The 23760-nt window shown below is 50.3% G+C and overlaps 2 protein-coding genes across 2 annotated transcripts; one reads left to right on the plus strand and one right to left on the minus strand.

Moving 5' to 3' along the window:
- Positions 1-5001: 5001 nt before the first annotated feature.
- Positions 5002-6875, plus strand: SAPIO_CDS4482 (uncharacterized protein; the record flags this gene model as incomplete). The annotated part of the gene is made up of 3 exons (XM_016787016.1): positions 5002-6047; positions 6338-6658; positions 6719-6875. 3 exons carry the CDS (start codon positions 5002-5004, stop codon positions 6873-6875), a joined length of 1524 nt encoding a protein of 507 aa, XP_016643361.1.
- An 8010-nt stretch (positions 6876-14885) lies between these two features.
- SAPIO_CDS4483 (Phosphoserine aminotransferase) lies at positions 14886-16171 on the minus strand (the record flags this gene model as incomplete). The annotated part of the gene is made up of 2 exons (XM_016787017.1): positions 14886-15255; positions 15309-16171. The coding sequence occupies 2 exons, from the start codon at positions 16169-16171 to the stop codon at positions 14886-14888; spliced, it is 1233 nt and encodes a 410-aa protein (XP_016643362.1).
- Positions 16172-23760: the final 7589 nt, after the last annotated feature.

Consider the following 23760-nt stretch of genomic DNA (forward strand, 5'->3'; position numbering starts at 1 on the left):
AATGATTTGGCGAGACAGGCAATTTAAGGATTAACGGTTTGTCACGTGCCTTTTCCGCAGCGCTTTGACCTAGGGATTTTCCTTCCCTCCGCGGCCGATGCATTCTGGGGATTGAATTCGGGTAACGGATCGGGAAGAGTTAAAGGAGAGAATGGCGAGAGCGGCTGGTGTACACGTGTTAGGTAGAGAGGCGATTGGGCAACCAGTACCAGACGGCACTCCTCGTACGCTCACCGAGAAGAAGGTAGAGTTGAGAGTCGGCCGACTGTCCCAGCGCCTAGGCGAGCCTCCTTAGACTCCTTTAAAACATTTTCTACCAGTAAAATATAGATAGAGGTAAGGAGAGTTGTCATCCTCATGAAAGCTGGTGCATGGCCGACTGGTTCGAGCACTTGCTTCGTCTGGATTCAGACCGTCTGCTGCCTCGCGCATCCATCTGTGACGTGCGTGAGCCAAGTGTTGAATATTTCTAGGTTGGGGTCGGCGACTACTTCGCCGGCCCCAGATAATAACGCCACTCAATGATGTGCGGGGTGTCGATGATGTCGAATACTAGCTCTACTCTTCAGAAAGTCCCATTGGACCTCAAGCTGTTTGCGTTGTAGTTGCCGATATATTGTCTGAAAGCCCGGGAGGTTATGGGTGCAATTATACAAAATTGGAGACAATGGACAGTCCCAAGTTCACCGATACCGAAAGTCACTAGGCCATACCATATTCATGCCAGGGTTGAAAGAGAATTCTTCAAGTTTGGCATAAAGTTCTCGTCATCCGTGTCACAGCATTTGAGCTCGGCTGCCTGGCAATCCGATAATCACTCCCTTCCATGTTGCTGACGCAGACAGAATAATTCTGCAAGTATTAACTGTCTGTGAAGAACGCGGGCGTCCTCGAGTACCAAAATTCCGATTAACAGGACGATACATGTTCTGGCCGGTAAGCTTTGTCGATTTGTGTCCATATCATTCTCCGCTCGGCGTTCCTGTGAGCAGTTACGGGGTGAGGCCAGGTACGTCATCGACGTCCTCATTTCTATCCTTGACGCAAATATATACAGCTCACGTCAGACTGAATAATAGCCTATTATAACTCGTTGTGCCAAGTCTCCTTCGAGAAGCGACTGGGGGGATTCGATGCGTCCCTCCTCGAAGCCCTCCCAGCCAAGACAGCCAAACTAGTATGAGAGGGACGGGCATTTTAATAGCAGTGGGCGCAGATAGAAGCATCACGGGTCAAGATCCTTTGGGACAATGGGAACCCCACGAATCTCACGCGGAAAATATATACATAACGAAATTGGTCTTGTTACCATCGTCTCCCCATGCGGTCTGAAGAGGGTCCCTGACGAGCAGATGCTTGACGTCCGCCTCATCTCTGTAGTAGCCAACCACGTCCAGGCCCACTCCTGCTCGAAAGCTTGTTGTATTCAAAAGCTAAAGGTTACAAGGTCGAATCATGCGGTTTCTGTCTTGATGCGATGATCCAACGGAAAAACAAATCTACTGTAAACCCATAGTAAGTGCCCGATCGAGGAGAGCTGGGGCTTTAGGGTAGAAAGAGACCAAATGCGTGGTCGATTTGCTCGTGCCGCGTGCCTCCATGATGGCTCCCGTGAGCACGCTGAAGCGTTGATGTAAACAGGGATATCTAGGTAAAAGCTTGCTGGCCACTCTAGTGAAGGATATAGAGAGCTAGGCAAACCCTAGACTTTACTTCCCAGCACTGGCTATTTCAGTCCAATATTTCGGGTGAGACATCTGAGGACCCGAGACTTCGAGCTTGTGCGCTTCGGTGTGGCCTACTACTCGGGCTTCCGCTAGGCACCGTTGAGGACATTGGACTAATCGATGTATAGTCCGAAAGGCGAGACCGGAAGACCAGTGAACGCTGTAGATAGTCATCAAGTGGACCGCTTAGTGAAAGGCCATCCAACGTTGCCGCGAAATAGTCCTCGTAAAATACCGAGTAAGGGGCCCCGACTGTAATATTTCCGGAGTTGTCTACTGAGAAGTGGACTCCTTTTATCTCGTTTTCGGGGGAAATGAAGAATAGCGTGGACTCATCCAACACAAATATCGAGCCAGGTTTTACAGGGCTGATCATCTGCGGGGAGTGAAGGTTGTCGTACCACGGGTGTCCTCTGAAGTAATAAATCATGTCTTCGACCGTTTGACAGAACATGCCAACTGCTGGTCCAATCTTATCCGGACTGAATACTAGCTGACATGAGCCCGGAGATGGTCCGAGAAGATGCCCATGTAAGTTTATCTCCCTCTCGCTGATATCTACAGGTAAATCATGTAGGTTTTCAGGCTGGAAGTCACACCAGCTACTGAAGCCTCGCACCTGGTATCGCGTTATTCCGGCTTGGTTGAACTTGTATACTCGCATCGAGTTCTCTTGCTCAGTGTAGCAAACTTGATCACCTGGCTGGAGGGGGATCTCAAAGGGGTGTGGTAGAAGATCCCAGTGGCCGCTTAAGCGCCTGCACGTGCGAATGCCTTCAAGTTTCCCAGACGAAGAGATAAAGGCAAATCTAGTGTTCCCTGTTTCCCAGACCACAAGGTTTCCCTCAGTTGGAGGTGCCGAGGTTATGTCCATCCGTAGTTCTGTCCTCTGCGTGGTCCAGCGGCGCTCCTCTCGCGCTTTTCGAAAATCCAGTCGGCATTCGGTGACACCACAATACCCTTCACCACCCCTGGCGAATATGAAAAGTCTCAATATTAACATTCCATTAGAGGCATGGGCTAAGTCGCACCGTATAAGAGAGTTAGCCTCTACCTGAATGACGGGATCAAGAAGGATGGCACTTCTATCACCCCTAGCGGGAATTAAGGCAAGTTGAATCCAGTCATCCGGCCGCTGGAAGAAGAGAAATCCCCAAGGAGCATTGAGTAGTCTAATGATAGAGATACTTGTACTCGCTGAAACAACTACCCGGCTTATCTGGGAGCTTGATCCATCGTTTGCCATCCGAGATTGTCGCTCTAAGACCATCTTCGTAACCGCATCAAGTAGGTCTATGGGGTTGTGGCCCTGAACTTCCGCGTTGTTCTCAGGATCTCCCTTGAAAGAGAGAGGGGCGCTCGAAAGGCTGCTAGTAGCAGGCAATTCTAAGTGAGCTTTCGCGGATGGCCGGAACTCGGATGCGATAGCTGTTCCACAGTCAATAGAGTTCCGCTGGGAAGGATCTGGACTGCGTTCTCTATCTAGGCTATTGTCGGGCTGACGTGCTGCTGGAGGTGTTGAGGCCCTAGTTGTAACTGAGGGCTGTGGTGGGGCGGCCTGCTCCCAGGTATCAGATAGATCCACTAGAGGTAAAACCGGTGATGAAGCAAGCTCATCAAAACTGCCCGTGGGAGTTGCCTGTTGCTCTAAACTCGCCAATACTTGATCAGGCTGGTCCTCTGAGGAGATTCGGGCATGGCAGATGGATGAGGTGCAAGGTGTGACATGCCGCTGCCTATCCTTTGTTGAGGCATTGGCCAGCACCCTCAATCTGACCTGCCGCGCCTTTAACACTGACCTTTGAAGGAGCCAGCTTGGAGCGGTCAGTCTCCGCTTCCTAGCTGGCTGGTTTGCTCCGGCAGAACCGGCAGGACTGGAAGACCCAGGTTTTGGTAGCCTAACCTCCTGTCCTCTCAGATTGCTTGCAGCCATCAACTGGGATGCGGCTTCCTGCGCACGCCCGAGGTGCTCCCTTGTAACAGCACGAATCTGCGCCAGGCCCTTCAACTCGGGGGTTGGTGGATTCTGAAGCTGCCACTCAACCAGCCTAACCAGAACACAGCTCAAGTTCACAGACATCCACACCGCAACTGGGTTGAGGTCAAGCAGGATATTCTGCACATTCTCCTTCTTCAGGGCGAACATAATCCTCCCATGGGTTTTGTTCACCTTACATCTCTGGAGGATTTCGCCTGCTTTCTTGACTTGCGATCCGCAATCTTCTAGTAGTGATCTAATTTGCTCCCCGTCTAAAATCTGGTTCAGCACCGTGTCCGGGCATCGTTTGATGACATCGGCATAGGTTAAAGCGGCGAATGTAATCGTCTTGTTTCAATGAGTCAGCTACTTGGAGGGAGAAATGAGGGATTTGGTCGCTACCTTCTCTGTATTCTCTACTTGTCGCATCAGAGTAGGGTAGCTGCTGATCGCGCCTTTGTAATCATTATAGAACTTTTGTGTAGCAGTCGCGACGCCTGAGAGTAGGCCGACTAGTTGAGCTGCAGCTATGCCCCCACTGAAGGAATCCATGATGTCTCCACACCTGCTCAGGAAGGAAGGGTTGTTCTCGGTAGTGATGAGTGGAGCTCCTCCCCGTGCGCCTTCCGCCTTGCTGCCTAATTTCAAGATACAAGTTGTTCAATCCTTGGTTCCGGGTGGAGACGATGCATCAAATGTAATTGGTTGTGTCTGCATAAACAGTGGCAGCCAGCTGGCTGAAACAGATCATTGGAGACGGCTTGCTGCTAGTAACCTTTCACGCCCAAGCCCAGCGGCCCTAGCGGGGCTCTGCAGCGTACAACTATAAATACAGGTATTTCCACTTCCCGCTTCCAAAATCGAGCTTTCCCCCACAGAAATGTCCCGGCTCCACACTAGGTTATTCCTGCCCGAAAATTGCTACCCTGTCCGCTTGAATTTGGTTATCCCTCTATCAATAGTCTCTCTAGTTGTTCTACGTTTATGCATTGCCGCCATGGCCTAACCAGCATTTTCTGATAATGTGCTCCCACTGGAGGGTATTATATAAAACTCACGAGAATCTCTTGACTGGAATGATTCATCCTTTAGCCTCAAATCCCACCTCCCTCCTCATTCTTATATGTCTTAAAGAGGAGTGATCAAACCCAACCAGCTCCTTGCAAAAACACCAGGCACACTATGAACCTGCTCGATCTCCCCAACGAACTCATCATTTCCATCGCAAACTGTCTAGAAAGCTATACACAACTCTCCCGGTTCAGCCGCACAAATCGCCATGTTCACACTCTGGTCATGCCCCTCCTCTACCAACGCAACATCAAATATGGCAAATGCTCAGGTCTCAAGGCGCAGCTTACTCCTTTGGAAACAAAACATCCCATAGGACGCTTCTTCGCCGAAATGGAGGAGGATCTAGAAGAATATAACCACCCTTCTCAGCTAACTACGCCGGATGGTCTGCCAATGCCGGTGACTGAGGAGATCGCTATCCGCGATGCAGTCATCGGCCAATTTGTAAAGCACGGTGCCAATCTCGATGCCCTTGACCAGGTCAAATATGGACAAGACATGTCCCTCCTGCATGGCAATGCGATGGCGCGAAATGCACCAAGTACGTTCCTTCTGGTAAAGCACGGCGCGGACATCCATGCTACCAGCCGTTACGACAAGCGCACGGCACTTCATTGGGCCGCGGTCGGAGGTTGCGCGAAGATCATTCGCTTCCTGATTCAAAAGGGATCAGATGTGAACGCGCGGGAATGGGAGGAGCGGACACCGCTGCACTTCGCAGCGCAAGAAGGTCATGTCACTGCCATTCGAATCCTAGTTGAGAATGGGGCCGATATCAACGCGCAAGATGAGGAAGGGTGCACTCCGCTGCATCTCATGATGATGAATGGCAAGCCGGCACCGGATTCATGGTGTATCCCGGCGCTGAGGGCGATGTTCGAGCTTGGCCCGAATACCGAGCTTGGAATGTTTGAGGATAACAAGACAGCGCTCCATGTTGCGATTCTGAATGAACGAGACATGGACTTTATGGAAGCGCTGCTGGAGTCGGGTATGGATCTGAATTCTCGGACGGTGGAGGGACGGACGCCGCTCTCTTGTTGTGTGGAAAGGGGGGATATGAAGACGCTCAGGATGTTGGTCGAAGCGGGCGCGGATGTCTGCACGAGGGACGAGGAGGGGCGCTCCCTTCTCCAGATTGCTCTTGAAGATGAAGATCGCGCGTATGGGTGCTTGCCTACACTTCTGGAGGAGGGCCTGTTTACGCTGGACTCAGATGCTGGGGATGGAAAGACATTGGCGCAGGCTCTTAAGGAGCGGGGCTGGGTGTATACAATTAAAGGCCGGGTTGAGGGTATGCCTGAGATAGATAAACTTGACTTAGAGTAGCCTTAGTCACTGCTATACAGACGATGCTTCGTGATATCAGTTTCCGAATACATGGAGTAGAACCTGCGGTATGCCCCTTTGCGACCCTTCAACGGTCCAATCGATGGCCAGACGTGGCGCATTGAGCTTCTCTAATAGCCCTTGAAAAAATTTGCACTGTTGACATTCTTAAGCCACTGGCTCTGCCATGTAGATATCATCAGTCCAACTTAACTACAATGCTCCGCAGGCTGCGTCAGAGAGACGACCACGCCGTGGCTGCCGTGCTCCAGGATTGTGCTGTCAAGACCTGGCCCTACAAGCTCGTGTCCTGGGTGTTGGAGACCCTTCTTAAGGAGCCTAACGGGGCATTCAACCTCCAGACGCTGACTCCCGTGCTTCACCTCCAACGGCGATGTTGTAAGGCCCATGAGAAATCCTCTTGCATCTCGCTAGAAAGGAATGCAAAAGCAATACAGAAGGAGCGCTGGCATGAGTCAACGACGAGTGGAGGATGTTCTGGAGGTCCGGGTTCTGTTTGCTGCCTCGATGTGAATAAGGCCTACAGCAGGTATTAGCCTGGGGGCTGTAGCTCAGTATACAAGAGCAAACATACACTCTCGCAAACTAGGCCTCCCAGGCAGTGGCAGACAAATATCATCGGCCGCTCATTCTACCCGCGTCAGTATCATCGCCAGTTCTACACAGCTGCTAGCACCTACCGTATCATCATCCTCTCGGTACGACCAAGAGAGGTCAGTGGATTCCAGGCGTGGTTAGCTATTTGACCCCGTGATACCAGTCCGCTATGGATGCATCGTATCTGTATGTGAGAATGCGTGCGGTCAGGAGTTTGGACAGGAGAAGGGTCTTAGGCCATGGCTCGCATGTGTCGCTAGTAGTCTAGGTCTTCTCTCAGTCGCTAGTTAAGCTGTGGATAAAGACGATACTAGGAGGAAGTGTGCTAGCTATGTTATCTAGGGCAGCTGCGCATATACTCGATAATGGCGCCGCCCGGGGGGGGGGGGGGGGGGGCAGGTAATAGCTTGATTCCAGAAGGGAAAGTAGTTGAGGATGCTGCTGTTTCAAATGACGACTCAATGACGCTCTCAGCTGCCGACAGTGCGGGTGGAACTAAGCCTGTAACACGGCTTTGATGTTCTCTTCCGGGGAGGGTAGGGGGTAGTGTGTGCTGGGTTTGGATAACACTGTCTGTCCTACTTGTTCGTTGTTAGACATAGTAACTCGAAACAGTGCTGGCACGGAACGTTAGCCGCCACTGCACACAAATGATAACCGCTGAACTATTTGGACATTAAAAATGATCGGTATAGATGTGAGAATGGTTTTACCTAGATTCTAGACAATAATCCTTCGGTACACCGTCAACTAATCCCCGATGCAATCTGGGGAATGAATTCAGGTAACGGATCAGGAGTAGTTAAAGTAGAGAATGGTGAGAGTGGCTGATGTACAAGCTAGGCAGAGAGGGAGATGGGGAGAAGATGGGCATCCCACCTCGAAACCCATCCAGCCAAGACAGCCAGACATCATCGTGATAGAGACGAGCAATTTGAGAGCTGGCCATTATAGTAGCAGTAGGCGCGGATAGAAGTCTCGCGGGTTAAGTTCCTTTGAGAGAACGGGAACGTCACGAATCTCACGCGGAAAGCAGAAACCGCAAAATTCGAAACTGGATCCTTTAGCTTTCGCATGCAATAAGCCTCCAAGCAGGAGTGGACCTGGACGTGGTTGACTACTGCAGACATGGAGCGGAAGTCAAACACCCGCCCGTCCGGGACTCTCTTCTGACGGCATGAGGAGGCGATGGTAACAAGACGAACCATTTTCGTTATGTGTATACGCAATCTTTGATGCGATGATCCATTGGAAAGACAAGTCCAAAATCATCCAGGGATATTTTGCTTCTGTCATAATCTTTACTTCCATCGAACACGAGGCTGTTTCGCATGCTACGGAGCACTGCACAATGGAGGGAGTGAGGGGCTGTGGCCGTGGCTGTGTTGCCCGAAATTGATAAATAACCGTGACTAGGCGTTCTTGCTCATCCTGTTGGCATCTGCAGGGCGCACAGGCCACAGCGCACCCTCTTTTAAGGCGCTCTCGTGGTCTCAAACTTGACATGATCACCAAATTCTTCTGCTTCTGTGATTGTCTTTTAACACATCCCCCTTCCGTCTCTCATATGCATCTCCATGACTCCCGTAAACCAAACTTTTGCCAGCGCTAGTATATCGTAGGCCAAAAATACATCTTGGAAATGGAGGGTATATCTGTTGCAGCTAGCGGTAAGTGTCATAGGATGTTCGCCCTTTGCGTGCGTCACATCATAACGGCTTAGCAGGCATTGCTGTGGTTTCTCTAGCACTCCAACTTGCCGACACAGCTCAAGAACTCCGAACGTTCTGGAGGAACGTGAGAGATGCCCCGGATGAAATCTGCACCATGACGAGAGAGCTAGATTTGCTCTCCAACATTCTTACCTCAATTGCCTTCAAAGCACAGAATGAGTCGATCGATGGGAATTTGACAGCAGCCCTTGGGAACTGTATGCGGGGCATAATGCGCCTTCGTGAGACTGTCGTGGAATTTCACGGGCCTCTTGAGACAGGGCAAACGCGAAAACGAAAGTGGACAGCAATCAAGGCAGCCTGGAAGAAGGAATCAACCACGGAGTTTCGCCAGTCTATTGAGGTGGCTAAAAGCACGCTTCTCGTGGCTCTTCAAGCTTCACTTGAGTAAGTCTTCGACATGAATACTATCTTGTGGAGCTAGGCCTTGATGCAGACCTTTCGATGATGCTGAATTGATTTCCTGGTTAACATATGTCTAGTCGTCGAATGGTCGCGAATTCCATGCATAGCAGGCAAACGATGACCAAGCTGCTCGATAACACAAATCGGCTGGAACAGAGCCACCGGGATGTCGGGGAGGCATTGGCAAGCCTGAGCCAGAGGATGTCGGCAATGCAGCTGGAGACAGTGACTGAAATTTCCCGATTAATAAGACAGGAATCGTCCGGGATCAGTGCCCATTTCGATGCCCTAGGGGCTTCAATCCGACAAATGGCCAAGGAGATTCCAGATTCCGTCTTGCGCACAGGATTCGTCATCGGCGCAGAACAAGGGTTACAAGAGCTGAAGAAGAGCGAGGATATCAAAATTGCTCTTAGCAATGTAACAACCACTTATCGACACTCCCTAGAGACGGAGGTAGAAGGCTCGAGATACGTCCATCCCAGCCCTAGTCACCCCAATTCGACACTTCACACATTCAACAGCCCCGCCGAGTCTGCACAAGTCGACCCGATTTTTGTCGACGGGACACAGATAAGACCGTTTCCAAACTGCCGTACACAGCTCTGTCGGGTTCCCACACGCAACTTGTTCGGGACATTCATTTTTGAGTTCAAACTGGTCATAACATCCATTCGTACCTTTCGGCAGGGTTCTCGAGCGCCTCATGGCGAGATGTCGTACTCCATCTTGTTTCACCCTTCCCCCTGGCTCCTCAGATGCGGAGTTAGATACGGAATCGAAATTGCAATTCTGAAGTCTCTGAAGGGCTGGGATTACAAGTTCGAGCCAATCCGCTTGGTGAAAGATGACGCACTCATCTTCACTTTCTGTCGTGACGGCAACCTAGATGGAGTTCACGAATTATTTTCAAGGGGGGAAGCGTCTGTTGTTGACACCGACTCACAAGGGTGGAGGCCACTCCATGTACGTATTGACCCCATGCCGAACTCAGACGAGGGCTTAGAAGCGCGCAATTCTCCCGAGTACTCCACATAACCAGTCCTCACGTTAACGACAATTCTTCAGTACGCCACGCGCAACGGGGAAGTAGATATCTGCAAATTTCTGATATCGGCAGGAGCTGACAAGACAGCCCGCACGTATCCGCATATTGGTCATGAAAGTAACAGGTACGATTAGCTCATCTACTTTTTGTGACCTACTGACGTGATTGGCTCCAGCACTCCAATATCATTACTTTTTTCCTTGTCGCAACGACGTCTCGAGCTCCTCGACATTTTTGACGACTGTATTGATTTTTGGGATGAAGATTCCGATGGCTGGGCTCTTGTACGCCGAACGGCGGACAAGGACAACTCCACTCTCCACCCGAAGCCATTCGTACCGCATCTCCTCAGAAAGTATCGACGGGAAATGTCAGAAAACATCTGCCAAAATAATGTCCTCAACCTTCTGATCTTCTCCTCTAGCGGTTCGAATATGGAATCATTCAAAATGTGCCTAGCTCTACACGAGGATGCAGCAAATTTCACGGATGGCCGGGAAGGCCTTTTGCACCACATTGCAAGGACAATTAACGAACAAGACGAGGAAGAAGCGGCTGTCTATGTCAACTACGTGCTCCAAAAAGGTGCCAACATTCACCTTGTGGTGGACGGGGAAACTCCAACCTCTTCTGCGATGACGTCCTCCATGGAATTTCGGAAATGGATCGCATTGCTACAACGAACGCCTATCAGAGACGAAGAACTTATAGCTGGCGAGCTCGCTTCCGCTCAACTCCCGCTGTCTCTGGAAGGATGGACGAAGGATAGTCTGCGGACTCTAATTATGCTATCTAAAACCCCTCTGCTCGCACGAAGAACGGCAAATTATCAATTCCTTGAAGAAGATGCAAATCTTTGTTGCCGAATGCTCACCACGGAGAGGTGCCATGGGGCAGACATAGAACCCTGGTGGGACAGGCTCCTGGAGATGATCCTCGCTCAGAAATGCGTATGCGGATTTCTGAAAGAAACTTATTTCAGAGATATAGCCTCAACCTCGTCCTGGAGCACTGCCTCATCAGGCTTTAGTGACAGCGGACTCGATGATAGAGACGACATTACAGAGACAAATTCTCGACAAGGGAAAGGAGCAGAGCACACCCCGCAAGATGGAAGAAACGCTTATTTCGAGCAAGATAGCACCTCGCACAGCATAGCTGGCCACCAATGCTATTATTCGCCTCCGATAGACATACGCAACTGGCGACTGGGAGTGCAGGCGCCCGCCTCAGAGGAACCTTGGGGTGGACGAGCTAGCCAGGCTGCAGACGGTTGCCCATTTCCAACCTCCCCGGTTGAGAGGCGGAAATGGTACTATCCGCAGGAAGCGTATTGCTGGAGTTGCTATGAATTCGTAGAGGGCCTGGAAAAGGATGACAGTGACTCGGGCGAAAGTGTGGTTCCATTGATGCCTGGGTCGTATGTATACGACTAGGCTTGTAGTTCTACTTATGGTACATGTACCATGGATTCACTATCTAGGCCATGGCATATCCTTGGAGCATTTGAAAGGCAGCGGCCGCCGAACGCAAGGATCGGGCTCTCTAGCTCGAGTCCAAACAGGCCGCCGCGTCGGCGGCCACGATCACGTCGATAGCAACCTACAACAGGACTCCAGATGAAAGCGTTGGCCACGGCAATGGCATGCCCCTGTCATGGATATTTTGGATTTCCCGTCTCGACGCTGCCGTGGTCGTCCTCGTGGCGTGTGTGTCGGTTGAGGACGACGTTGGCCCGAACGACGGCCCTCTTGATTAGAGTACATTCCGGCTTTGCTCTCTGTGAGTAAGCAAGTTATGAAAAGGGATTGACTAAGGTATATAGAGGAGATCTGGTAAATGGATGAGAATTGCGATGTTGAATTGTGCTGCAGACTTTAAAAAAGAAAAGAGTTCCATCGAGTGAGCCTCGCTCTTTAATCTGACGTTCCTGCGGACTGTGTGAGGACTGATCTTAAGCGATCTGTCGTAAGCTCTCTCCGCTTAGCCTGACCGATTACAGAATCCTCACGTGTCCTCGTTTTGGCTATTAAACTGCATTTCTTCGCTTCTGTGCCTATATTTCTACCCCGGTGCTTCTGTTAAGGGAAAGTACGTATAGGTGATAGGAGCGAGTTAGAAGCGGTATTAAAGGGCATCCACAAGAGATGAGAATTCGAGGCACCGAGACTCTGCTTAATGTAGTGTACAGAGAGCATATCTGAGGAGAGTGAGGGAAGAGGGCGAGAAGGGACGGTCATTTTATGTCTCTAGTTCGTAGGAGGAGCAGGATCAAGAAAAGGCGCGAAGGGACAAGGCAGTGCAGCCTATTAAGCCCAGCCAAGGAACTCATTTTGGCCACCCCCAGGACCAATTCTGGGCCCACTCGTTTAGATTCAAAGCAATTCATGAGCCGCTGCGTGACATTACCCAAAGCAGTGGTTGGGGTGAGCAAAGGTGAGCAGAAGGAGCAGCATGTCACATGGGCTGTACCGGGGCGCGGTCATATAGATTCGTCTCATCTAATAGAAGTAATAGCTTTGATAAAGGAATAAGGCAAGTACATCCACGCCCCTCCTCCCCAAAAAGGGGGAAGCCCACTTTCAGGACAGTAGTTGACTACCTGACAAATACCCTCCATGGTACTAGCGCTCCTGATTCTCGCATAAACCTCGTTGATGGGCATACTCTTCAGCGTATCATTGTTGCGATTGGAGCATATGTATTCGTTGTCCTCAGACCGGTGGGGTGGGTGGAAATTCTCTGTAGACTGACAATGATGGGTGCTAGACCAGGGAAAGAACAAACAGCCTTGGTGCCATTAAGTGTCTCGTCTCAGCCTCACCTTCCGTTTGGGATCAGCCTCATGATTCATCCCTCCTTTCACATGGTAGAGAGACTAGTTTGGTCCTACCATGTGCGCTTGTTGAATGCGGGTAAATCCCGCAATATATACCTGGACAGTAGGTTACATAAAACCACCTTCCCCCTGCCAATCTCCCTGGTTCTCTTTCCTTCTTTCACAACTCGCCCGCTCCTTCTCTTCCACCACAATGGCAAAACAGAGCGAAAGCCCCCCAAAACTGGCGCGTTCGCAAAAACCACGACCTCTATTTGTCTATGGCACCCTATGTGCGAAACCACTTCTGGCGTGGGCAACAACTGGCGACGCTTCCAATACCGCCTCCATTTCACAAATCGCACGCCCTGCCCGGGTTGATGGATACGCACGCTTCGCTATCCATCACCGAGACTACCCCGCTGCCGTCAAACGAGAGGGCGCATCTGTACAAGGATGTCTTCTTGATCTCGAAACAACTTCCCAGCGAAAAAAACTGGATGACTTCGAAGGCGAGGCCTATAAGCCGACGGCGGTCTCGGTCGCAGTCTCTCGCGATGGCCAACCAGATGAGATCGTAGAGGCAGACATGTATCTCTGGGACGGGGAAAGGGACTGTGTTTCATCGGAACCATGGGATCTTGAAGTTTTTATTCGAGAAAGACTCGAGGACTGGATCGACCTCTTCGAAGGAATGGGACTGGTTGGAGAGGGCGAGGACTCAACCGCTCATCTTGTCACTTGACTCCGCTTGCACGGCCCTCTTCCTCCTCGCCTCCCCTGCTTAACTGCAAGTCATCTGATCCACCACCTTAGGACAGCAAATTGTGTCTTAGTTCCTATTTTATATTTATCGGGATGTAGCGACTCTATACCAACGCATAAGCGAATCAGAAAGCAGTAGCCACATACACCAAAATGCCCAAACAACGAAGGGTCTGCGTCTGGCACGAGCAACGCGCTACGGGTGCCTCTAATGCCATCCCAATAAAAAGAGAAGAAAAAGAAATCCCTACCAATAAAAATCACTTGGAAGTAAACGGCTTTCACATGTCACGTATATTCACGAGTCATGAAAATACGCCGCCTATTAGCGTTCCGACATTCTGTGCTCTGTCTATAATAAGGGCAGGATTCTGCCACGCAGGAACACTATCACCTCCAGGTACAAGGTCTAGATAGTCCAATGATATAATACTATTCTCAGAAGTTCTCCACAGTAATACTCCAAATGTATCAGGATGTTCCAAATAATTAATACTTCTTTTCATTTAATATCTTAAGACAAGGCTCTCAAAACCGGAAGAACAGTCCAAGCCGTGGAGAGTAGATTGATATATCGGCGAATCATTCTACGAGGTGCTCCTAGCAGACGAGGGTATTTTTTCATATATACATATAAGGGCTGGCATTAGTTTATTCCGTCTTCTCCTTCTCCCACGACAATTCTCCGTCGTTTCCTCCAGGACTGAATCGCCGGCGTGAAAAGGTCGACTTGGGAAACCCCAGCAACGACACCAAGGTATACAGTTCGCTAATGGCCCTTGAAGACTCTGGATGCGTAGAACGGGCTATGTAGATCTAGTATATAATTCAACAGTCTTCCTCCATGCCCATATACAGGTCCGCAGAGTACCGTTCTGTGCTCCCATCCTCGAATTAGGTTCAGGATAGTTGAGGAAAAGCTGACCCTATGCAGTTACCCACTCCTCATTTTCAGCAGTTTGGGAAATGGGTAGGTTTATTCGAATCCTGGGTATGGTATTTGAGGTGAAAGTCAATTGGGATCATGTTGGAGTAGACTTGCAACAGCAGGCCGACTCTACTATCCAATACTAACCCTAGAGCCTAGGGCCTCCGGAGAAGCCATCATCTCTGTGCGACTGACGATCGCAGCGCCGAAGGAGGCCCAGAAAGGGCCGAAAAGCACACAGCTCTTCTGATCAGGCCCGGGGAATGTTAAGATGGCCAGGAACCATACAAAGAAACTCTCTTCAGGAGACCACAAGCAATGAAGGATAGATTTCTGTAACTCTCTCTGCGTGCATACAAGTATGAATGAAATGTCCGCCCATCCGCGAATCCACACAAATACTCCTCAGAAGTGAGAACTCCAAGGAGGTCAAGAGCTCAAATACCCGCACTAGCCCACTGATCAGGAAGTCTTCCGTTGCGCCGCAAAGGTCTCGATAAACTTGGCAAGCTTCTCCGCGCCCTCAAGAGGGATGGCGTTGTAATTAGAAGCACGCACACCGCCAACCGACCTGTGGCCGCGGAGCCCAGTGAGTCCAAGGGCAGTAGCCTCCTTCAAGAAAACGTCTTCTGCGGCATCGCCACCTTCGATCCTGAAGCAGATATTCATACGCGATCGCACCGTCTTATCAGGAGTGATGCGATAGACCTCAGGATGCGCGTCGAGAACTGCGTAGATCAGCTCAGCTTTCTTTTCGGCTATGGCTTGCTGTCCTTGCACTTTAGGGCTCTGCTTCAGCAGCCGCTTCAATACCTGGCCTGCAAGGTATACACTACAGAACACAATTAGCCTAAGTGTTTCCTTAAGGACGGGGTTTATACTTACTCAAAGATGCTAAGTGTGTTATAGAGACTATTGTTCTTCGCAATAGTCTCATACTCGAAGATGCGAGGAGGAATCGGCAGACCCAGTTGTCTCATTAAGATGGCGGGAGGCTGAGATGTCGTAGGCGGTAGGAACTTCTTGTTGATTATCACCACAGTGACACCAGCCATTCCGAGGTTCTTCTGAGCGCCAAAGAAGATGGCTGAGTATTTGTTGACCGGGATCGTCCTTGAAAGAATATTGGAGCTCATGTCGGCCACGACAATCTGTCCATTCTCAAGGGACTTGGGAAACTCGGGGAATTCCACACCCTCAACCGTCTCGTTGTCACAGAAATAAACGAAAGCGGCATCCTGAGAAAGGTTCCAGGTGCTCTCATCCGGAATCGTTCCATACTTGCCGTTATTCGTCTTGCGGCTATCCGCCACAACGTTGATGTGCTCCGCGCCAAAGAGTCGCTCAGCTTCAGCTGACGCCTTCTGCGACCAGCTACCGGTGATGATGTAGTCCATCTTGAGATTCTTCACGGCCGCCTCGAGCTCCGGGCCCGAGCCACCCAGCTCCTTTTGTTTGCGCGCAACCCAAGCGCCGACAAAGTTGTAAGCCGTAGCAGCAAACTGGCCCGATCCGCCGCCCTGCATGAAGAGTACCTCGTAATCATCGGGGATATCGAGGTATGTCGCCAGATCAGCCTTGGCCTCGTTGATGATATTCGAAGCCAAGGCCGACCTATGGGAATGCTCAGCAATTCCCAATCCAGTCTCCTGGAAGTCGATCAGGGCGGCGGCAGCATTCTCAATTACCTCGGTAGGCAGAGCGGCTGGGCCTGCACCGAAATGGGTTATCTCTGCTCTGGAGGGCATGACGTATGAGGGGTATGGAGGGGTTGAATTGACCTGGTCAATTGAGGAGGGGTAGAAAAGATATTCTTAGAGAGGGAAAAATATCGCGAATTTTGGATCATGAAAGGAAAAAAATTTGGTTGCGATAATTATACAATTGTATGGTGCGAAAGATGAATAATACCCGGAGTTTAACAATGAGTCAATGATCCGCATGCATGGCAGATGAAGAACTCTTGCATTTCGAGACCGATTGCGGAGCGGCGTCGGGAAGAGTAACTTGGTTATGGGCTAAGCGAACATCCTGATGACTCTCACCAGACGTGGGAAGCAAAGACGGCGCTGGAAATCATGCATTTGAATAAATGTGCGCCACCCATCACGCGGTTTCGCGCTCCGTCGACGAAGAGTCAGTCGAGCGGGAACAGCCACAGGGAGAATAGGGAGAATAGGGAGACCTAGAGGGAACGCTGCTCCGTTGTCTCCATGGACATGTCTAGTTTACAAAAGGCGTGGGGAATTCAAGTAGCCCGCCCTGTGGATGCGTAGTTTATGTTCATAGAAAGTTGGCCTTCCAAGAAGCTTCAATTTAACTTTGTTGCGTGGCAGGGGGTTCTGCTTTGAGCGTGGGATGGACTTGGCGCGCCGGTCCGGCGGGCGGGCTGCGCGAACGACGAACGACTCTGGGATAGACTGGAGAGGGCCACACACTCCTCAGGATGTCCCAGCCATGACACACGGAGGGGGCCAGCCAGGTAGTCCCTCACGATTGCAAATCGGCATCATCAATTGGACCACACAAACGGGAAGCTTGATAAAAGCTAGGCAAACAGTTCGATGGTTGACTCACCTGTCCCTATGCAACTCCAGCGAGGGACGAAGCAAGGAATTAGGCCTGCATAAGTGTGACGTAAATCATCCCACTAGCCCACGGCTCACTCAGGGTCTCAGGGACTCGGGCTAAGGTGGGGGGTTGGGGGCATCGCATCCTCAGCTCGATGCATGCATGAGAGAGGGAATTGCCCTAGAGGAAGACTTGTGCGTGTGACAATGGGCTGTTGTTTCGTTGCCAAGACCAAGGATTCTCGAGTGGTCAAAGATGGATGTCTGACTTCACAAATTGTGAGGATGGTCAGTTAGAAATTGATGGAACCTGGGTATCAATTGAGGTTAAGACGATCCTGGAGAAAGATAGACGGCCATTGTTGAAAACATTCCGAAGTCTTTGGCATCTCGGCATCGGGTTCTTCAACCAGCCCTAGTGACTAATCAAGCTGGCCCGCTTCAGGATCGGGAGAGCTTGGCATTAAGGTTAAGGTTAGCGACGAGCTCGCCCCAGGAGCTATTCGAAAAGACGTAGTGTTAGTCTATTACGGTAAACTCATTAGCACCGAAGCCTCATACACCTAAGAGATATACTAGCCTTGGCTGTTCCTTGTCGTGCATTATCCTCGCAAACTCCCTTCTTAACCAAATCGTAGTTCAGGTTTACTGTTCGTCTAACAGTGGTGTATCATGCTGCCACAGTCTCGATCCACAAGTAAACGCAGATCAGCGACTAATGTGGATATTGTTGGCAGTACTTGGAGAATTCGCCTGCATCGGAGATTCGATGGCAACCTGAAGCACAACCCTAATGCGAAGGTAGCTGAGGTCCGAGCTTGTTGGCATAGTCGCCTTCATCGGAAAGAGGCGAGACCACTTGTCGGTAGTATATCATGGAACTAGACCAGCCACCGAAATCCAGTCTCAATCCTGTCATGCGAAGAAGTGAACTGGACACGTAGATTTTATGCGATATGCTGTGATGCAAGTTTTCAGGTTTCGATGGGCATATCTCCAAACGTCGACACGGAGGCAATCGCCAAAGGGGCTTGTCCGATGGAAGCGGTCTGTATCCTGCTTTGTGAAGCTGGCGAGCGTCAAGGATCAAGACATCCCGAAATTCAGGGCCACGGAGATTATATAGGAACTGTGAAAAACTGAGACCTTCATCAAGACCGAGAGTTTGAATATCAGAAATGAGCTATTTGGAAAATGGGTTGGGTAACTTACCAATGTTATCAAGGAACGTGTGGAGGTCGGGATGCCCTTGAATTTAAGGTAGGCAGCGGCTACCCCTTGGGATTCGACTTTGCTCGTAAAATCATAGCAGACCATAATACCAGACGAGAGCTCACTGTCAGACCAGGCGGTCTGTAGGTCTCGTTTAACCTCGGGTGTGACGTCTGTATATGGGTGCTATATAATGCCGTCAGCGATATTTCTGGCGTCGGTTTTGCTTGTTATAGTAACGACCGAAGCGCCAGTGCCTTTCTCGAATACACGCATAATGATTTGAGTTGGTTGAAGGGGAAAAAAGGCACAAAAAGCCAAACGGGACCCATATTCCAGCGTAACAGGGCAATAATGCCCTTTGAGCAACACCTATACATGTTGAGCCCGAATGCGGAGAGGTTCATAGAAGTGACAAATATTTGACAATCGGGATCGGTATTGTTGAACCGCTCTAAAGCTCAGTCTCTATCCGGTCCCGGAGTGCTCGAAGGCACGGGTTCCATGTTGAATCCGGTAGAATATATATAATATCATGTCGTACAAGGCGATGGTGGGATCATACTAACAACCTTCTAGGGCTTCGTATGTCCTTATATAGCCTTCAAGCTCGTTCGCGATTTGGAAAAGCTCTTACGCCGAAGAGGGCACGGTGGTGAACCACGGCGAGTCTTTCCATTATTATCCACACCTTGACTCCCACCCTGGCCGGCCCCGCTCCACTGGGGCCGGCGTTCTGAACAACCGGCGCACTAGTGGGAGCCGCAGGCGTCAACAGCAGACGGTCTATAGCGATAGCCGCAGCCACGAAGAAGCAGGTTAAGGCCCCGAGGATTTGGTTAGCGCTCTTAGCAGCAGAACGCAAGGCCTCCAAGGCCTCCAGAACCCACTCCTCGCAGAGCGCCAACACCATAGGAGCGGCGATATTAGCCTGTTTGGCTCCGGTCGCTCTCTAGTCTTCCTTCGGGGCCTCCAGAGCTACTTCAATTTCAGCCATACTGAGGAAAGGGCAGCCTACGCAGAGTTAACAAGGACATAGGAAGGATCAAAAGAAAACAGTAGGGACATACTATGTCGACAAGGGTCTGCCAGGCGACAGCAGTCACTGCGCGAGCAGCAACCAAAGCGTCCCCGGAAACGAGGAGGCACTCACAGAGGGTTCCCCCCAGCCGCACAGAGGTGGCACTTGGCGGATGCATTTAGAGAAATACGTTAGTAAATAACAGGCACGCACTGATGGGGACCCGCCGCTCTAAACTTCGCCCTACGCTGCTGACCGGCATCTAGACCTTCCTGAGGGCCGTGCCGTCGGTGTTGAGTAGGTGGATGGAGAACACGCTTCCATCCAGGTTGCTTTGTGCCTGTCGGGCCCAGACTCTGGCGACAGATTTCGCGGCCCGTATGACAATACTGGATGGACCGTCCACGAGGCACTGGTGGGGAGGATCCTGATCGAATGTGTCATGATCTCTGGGTTTTCGGAATCGTTCGCTTGGGCGGTTGTAGCTAAGCATTCCTTCTCAGTCCGTTGCCATAGATTGTCGGAGCCGAGCAACACAACCCCAAGTTGAAGGTGACTATGCTTGCCCAGGAATATGGGGGCGCAGACTGAAAACAGCACAACTTTGAGAAATGGTCCAATGGTCGGCGTGGTCGTAATGTGATTGGCGAGCTAAATTGCATCTCGAGTAAATTGTTCGTGACTAACACACAACCAAGCAAGGCAACTGAAGAAGGCCAGCGCAGCCAAGGGGCATAACGGGAGTATAACGAAGAAAATACTACTAAAGGCTTAGAGCATTTTGCAAATTAAAAGAAATAACTATCTAGTACCTCCTTAGCTAGGAGGACTTGAAAATTGATTTGATAGCTAGAATAATGACTGATAACTATTAACGCGAGGTTGAACTGCGACCAACGCGAGGTCGAACTGAGCTCAACGCGAGGTTGAACCGGGATTTAGATCTCCTTAACCAAGCCAGTTAGGCGGCTTTGGACCCTAACAACAGTAATGGATAGTTGCACAGGTTGAAAGGCCCCGAACATGTCCAATCCCCCCCCCCATTATCTACCTGTAACAAATTTTCCTTGTATTCCTCTCTTTTTTTTCCCCCCTGGTTCTAGGTTACTCCCTATGGCTGGGAAGGAGATAGTGTGAAAAGGAAGGCTTGGATATGTTAGTCTATTGAGAATAGGAACTAGGTATAAATTCTTGAATACCTACCACGGTTACGGGGGACAATCACAACTGAGATGGCATCTATCGATGACGTTTGAACAAGCGGGAGCACCAACTCCACGGCAGGTGGGGGTCACAGCTGGGCACGTCGGGCATTGACAGCGTTGGTCACAAGACCCGGTGCTGGTTGTGCTTCCCGAGGATGGAGGACAAGAGACCCCGAGAGCACGGACTGAACCTGGATCACAACCAGGCCCGGTGGGGGGGCTCAAAGTGGTGTCCGGGCAAGTGCAAATACATTTTTGCTCGCAGGTTCCCGTGCAGGTTCCCGTGCCAGTAGCAGATGCACCAGCTATAGCTGCAAAGACAACAAAGAAGTTCTCGAAGTGCATTTTTCAACAATATTTGGGGTGTAACCAAGACTCCGGTCGATATTGCTCAGTTTCAGCAACTGAATAATTAATGATTGCTGTTTAAAAATGGAAACCTTCCAAGGGAGAGCGGTCGAGGAGGCCATATTTATAGGCAACCGGGCGCTCCAAAATTATAAAATTTTCTTCTAGTATAATACTTTATGATGCTCCTTTCCGTCATTTCGCCGTCAAATCTAGGCTTGACCTACTCTAGGCTTTCTCGTCTAAGCCACCAGAAAGTTGAAGTTCCCCAATCAAGAACATATCGGCGGAGCAAAGTTTATGCGTGGTAGAGGTGTGTGTGTGCGTGTGTGTGTGTCTATTTAACGCTATGGTTGGGTCCCCGGCTCAGCCAGGTCCATATCCCTGCTGGGATATCAGGCGGTGGGCGCTGCTGCGCTTCAATCTAAGTCTCCTTGGGCTTCGCTCGCGAGTTTCGATTCTAGATTTACTTTCCAGTACGCACTAGGCGCACTGTCGATATTTTCTGTGGTATCTTCTGTGAGCTTCATCAATCTCCCCTTCCGCAATCGCAACATCCATGTGATGGTATAAAGCATGGGGAGGAGTCAGGTCCCTGGTCACTTGGCCCGGGAACTGCCAGTTCACTCTGATGCAGTCCATCTGGATAAGCGGTGCTGGCCACAGGTGTGCTCCCAAGTCAGAATCAAAATCACAGTCATTGTGGTGAAAGTCAGAAGAGGGGATCGCAAAGTTGGTGTCTGACATGACGTCTTGGAGGAGGCAAAACGACAAAAGAGGCAAAAAGAGGGATGGGGAGGGAAGTCTAAGACGGAAAGGGATGGTGGGGAGAGGGCTAGGTGAAATGTCGCCTCAGGCAGTTGGTGAGGCGGCCATAGAGAGGGGTTATGAGCTTCAATGGTTCTGCAATAACAAGGCCGCGGGAATCGAGGTATTGAAGGCATGCGGCATCATGCCCGGTATTGCTGAGCAGTTATGCGGGGCTGAATGCATGAGGAGGCTGAATCCTGGACTGGGGCGTCGTCCTTGACCCAGTTTGTGTTATATACCCCGCCGGTGCGTTATGACCTTGTTCATCAAGTTCATCCGGGCACCTTGCATGTTTCTACTACAGCGTCGATGTTATTGTGGGCAATTCGACAGTGCCATCGTTACAAAATGATCCACTTTGGCTCAAGCCGAAAGAAGGGCCTCGGCCTGGACACAACCACGAACAGAAATCATAGTAGGTGCAAGGACCTCGTTATATCAATGACTTGATGGATCCTACGGTAGACGATCAGAACTAGGAAGGCTCGCTAACTATTACGTGCGGGATAGATATGCATGTGATGCTAGAGCGGAGATAATGAGGACTTGGGCCTTCTACTATCGTAGATTACGACAGCTCGTAGCGATCCATTGTAGCCAGGTCACTGTGGATTGTTGTGATCACTCCCTCCTTGCTAATGGTGTCCCCTTCTTTGGCTGAAGTTTACCCATTCTGCCGCACCTAACCGCCTGTCCAGGTTGACCAACCAGTGTCATAATATTAGGGGCCTGTAATATGGATGAATGGCCTGGTGGAGCCAGCAAAGGTGAGCGTGTTACTCGAAGGAGGTGACGATGCTAGTTACTTCCAGTCTCCAGTTCGCGTTCGGGCAGGTAAATTCAATACTCAGAGCAAAAGTGGACTGTGCTGGGACCTTAAGCTGGCCGTTCCTCGTCGAGGTGACTATTACCTCAGTCATCGCCGTTTTAGACTACAAGTGCGGTTTGACAATCTTGTTGTTCCCTAGGTTATGACAGACAATGTTGATGGTGGTGCTAACAGTACGTCTTACTACTGTGTCAGTGTTGCCCACCCCTCTAATCTACGTGCTAATACAGGTAACACTGCTGGTTGCTGCTACGCTGTAGGTTAGTTTAGCGGGACCTTTGGTGTAGTATGTACTGCTAGGGCTATTTGCGAAGTTGGTGGTCGCTTGGCCTGTTGTAGTAAATAGCAGAGCAAGTTCTAAGATCATGCCTGAACTCTTTATGGTCGATCTCTTCTTTTGTGATGTGATATGCATGGTTCTCGGTGTGCACTTGAATACTTGGCAATGGTAGGAAGCTGTATGTGAATAATTATGAATATTGCCAAATTGACAGGATAGCGAAACGAGCGAGAGCAGCCATTTTATATTCACGTATGGCCGAACCGCGTCCGGCCTAGAGTTCCGCTTAGTATAAGGGAGGCCTTGGGCTCAGCGGAGCCTCTGCTAAGGTTGGCAGACATTGGTGGAAAAGGGTTTGTGCTGTGAGGGTGGGTAGGAAGTGGAGGGTATAGGAAGAAGATAGAGAAGAGAAGAGAAGAGAAGAGAAGAGGGAGAAAGAGGGATCAAGGATAAGAGGGAACGTCGTCTGCTTAAATTGAGCAAACTTCCGCAGGGAACTCACACAACGAGCGGCACGAAAACAGCACCTAATATAGAAGGGCCAAGCACAATCAACACGGAAGACCAGAGAGATAGACGACAAGAGACGAGCCGTCTTTCTCCGCCAGCTTCGGATCTCAAGAAGATTTCCCTGGGCGCTCAATAGACTCCTGCAAGACAGCTTTACGCCGTTACTTGGATCCGAACGCAACCTGACGGCTAGGTGCCAAAACTGTGAGAAAAGATTCCGTTCTGAAAGGTCCGTCAAAATACATTCAGACTTGGCGGTATGTAGGGAGATGACATGCGAAGGATGTGGGGAAGAAGCCCATTAGAGCCTCTCCACCCTCAATTCAAGGTATAAATTCTATAGTTGAAAATAATACCTTGCTATTATAATAATATATCTTATCCTTTTAGTAGTGAGACGGAGCAGTGCAGCCTGCCCGCACACCACAAGAACGAAACAACAGAAACAGTTGGTTAATTGGGTCTAGAACAGTTCCTGCAAGAAGCTGCTGCAATCTGCAGGAATGGTAACGGAACGTCGGAACGGTTGATCAACAGGAATAGAGCCGTATC

This window comes from Scedosporium apiospermum (assembly GCF_000732125.1).
Source record: "Scedosporium apiospermum strain IHEM 14462 chromosome Unknown SEQ_SAPIO_0092, whole genome shotgun sequence".
NCBI lineage: Eukaryota > Fungi > Ascomycota > Sordariomycetes > Microascales > Microascaceae > Scedosporium > Scedosporium apiospermum.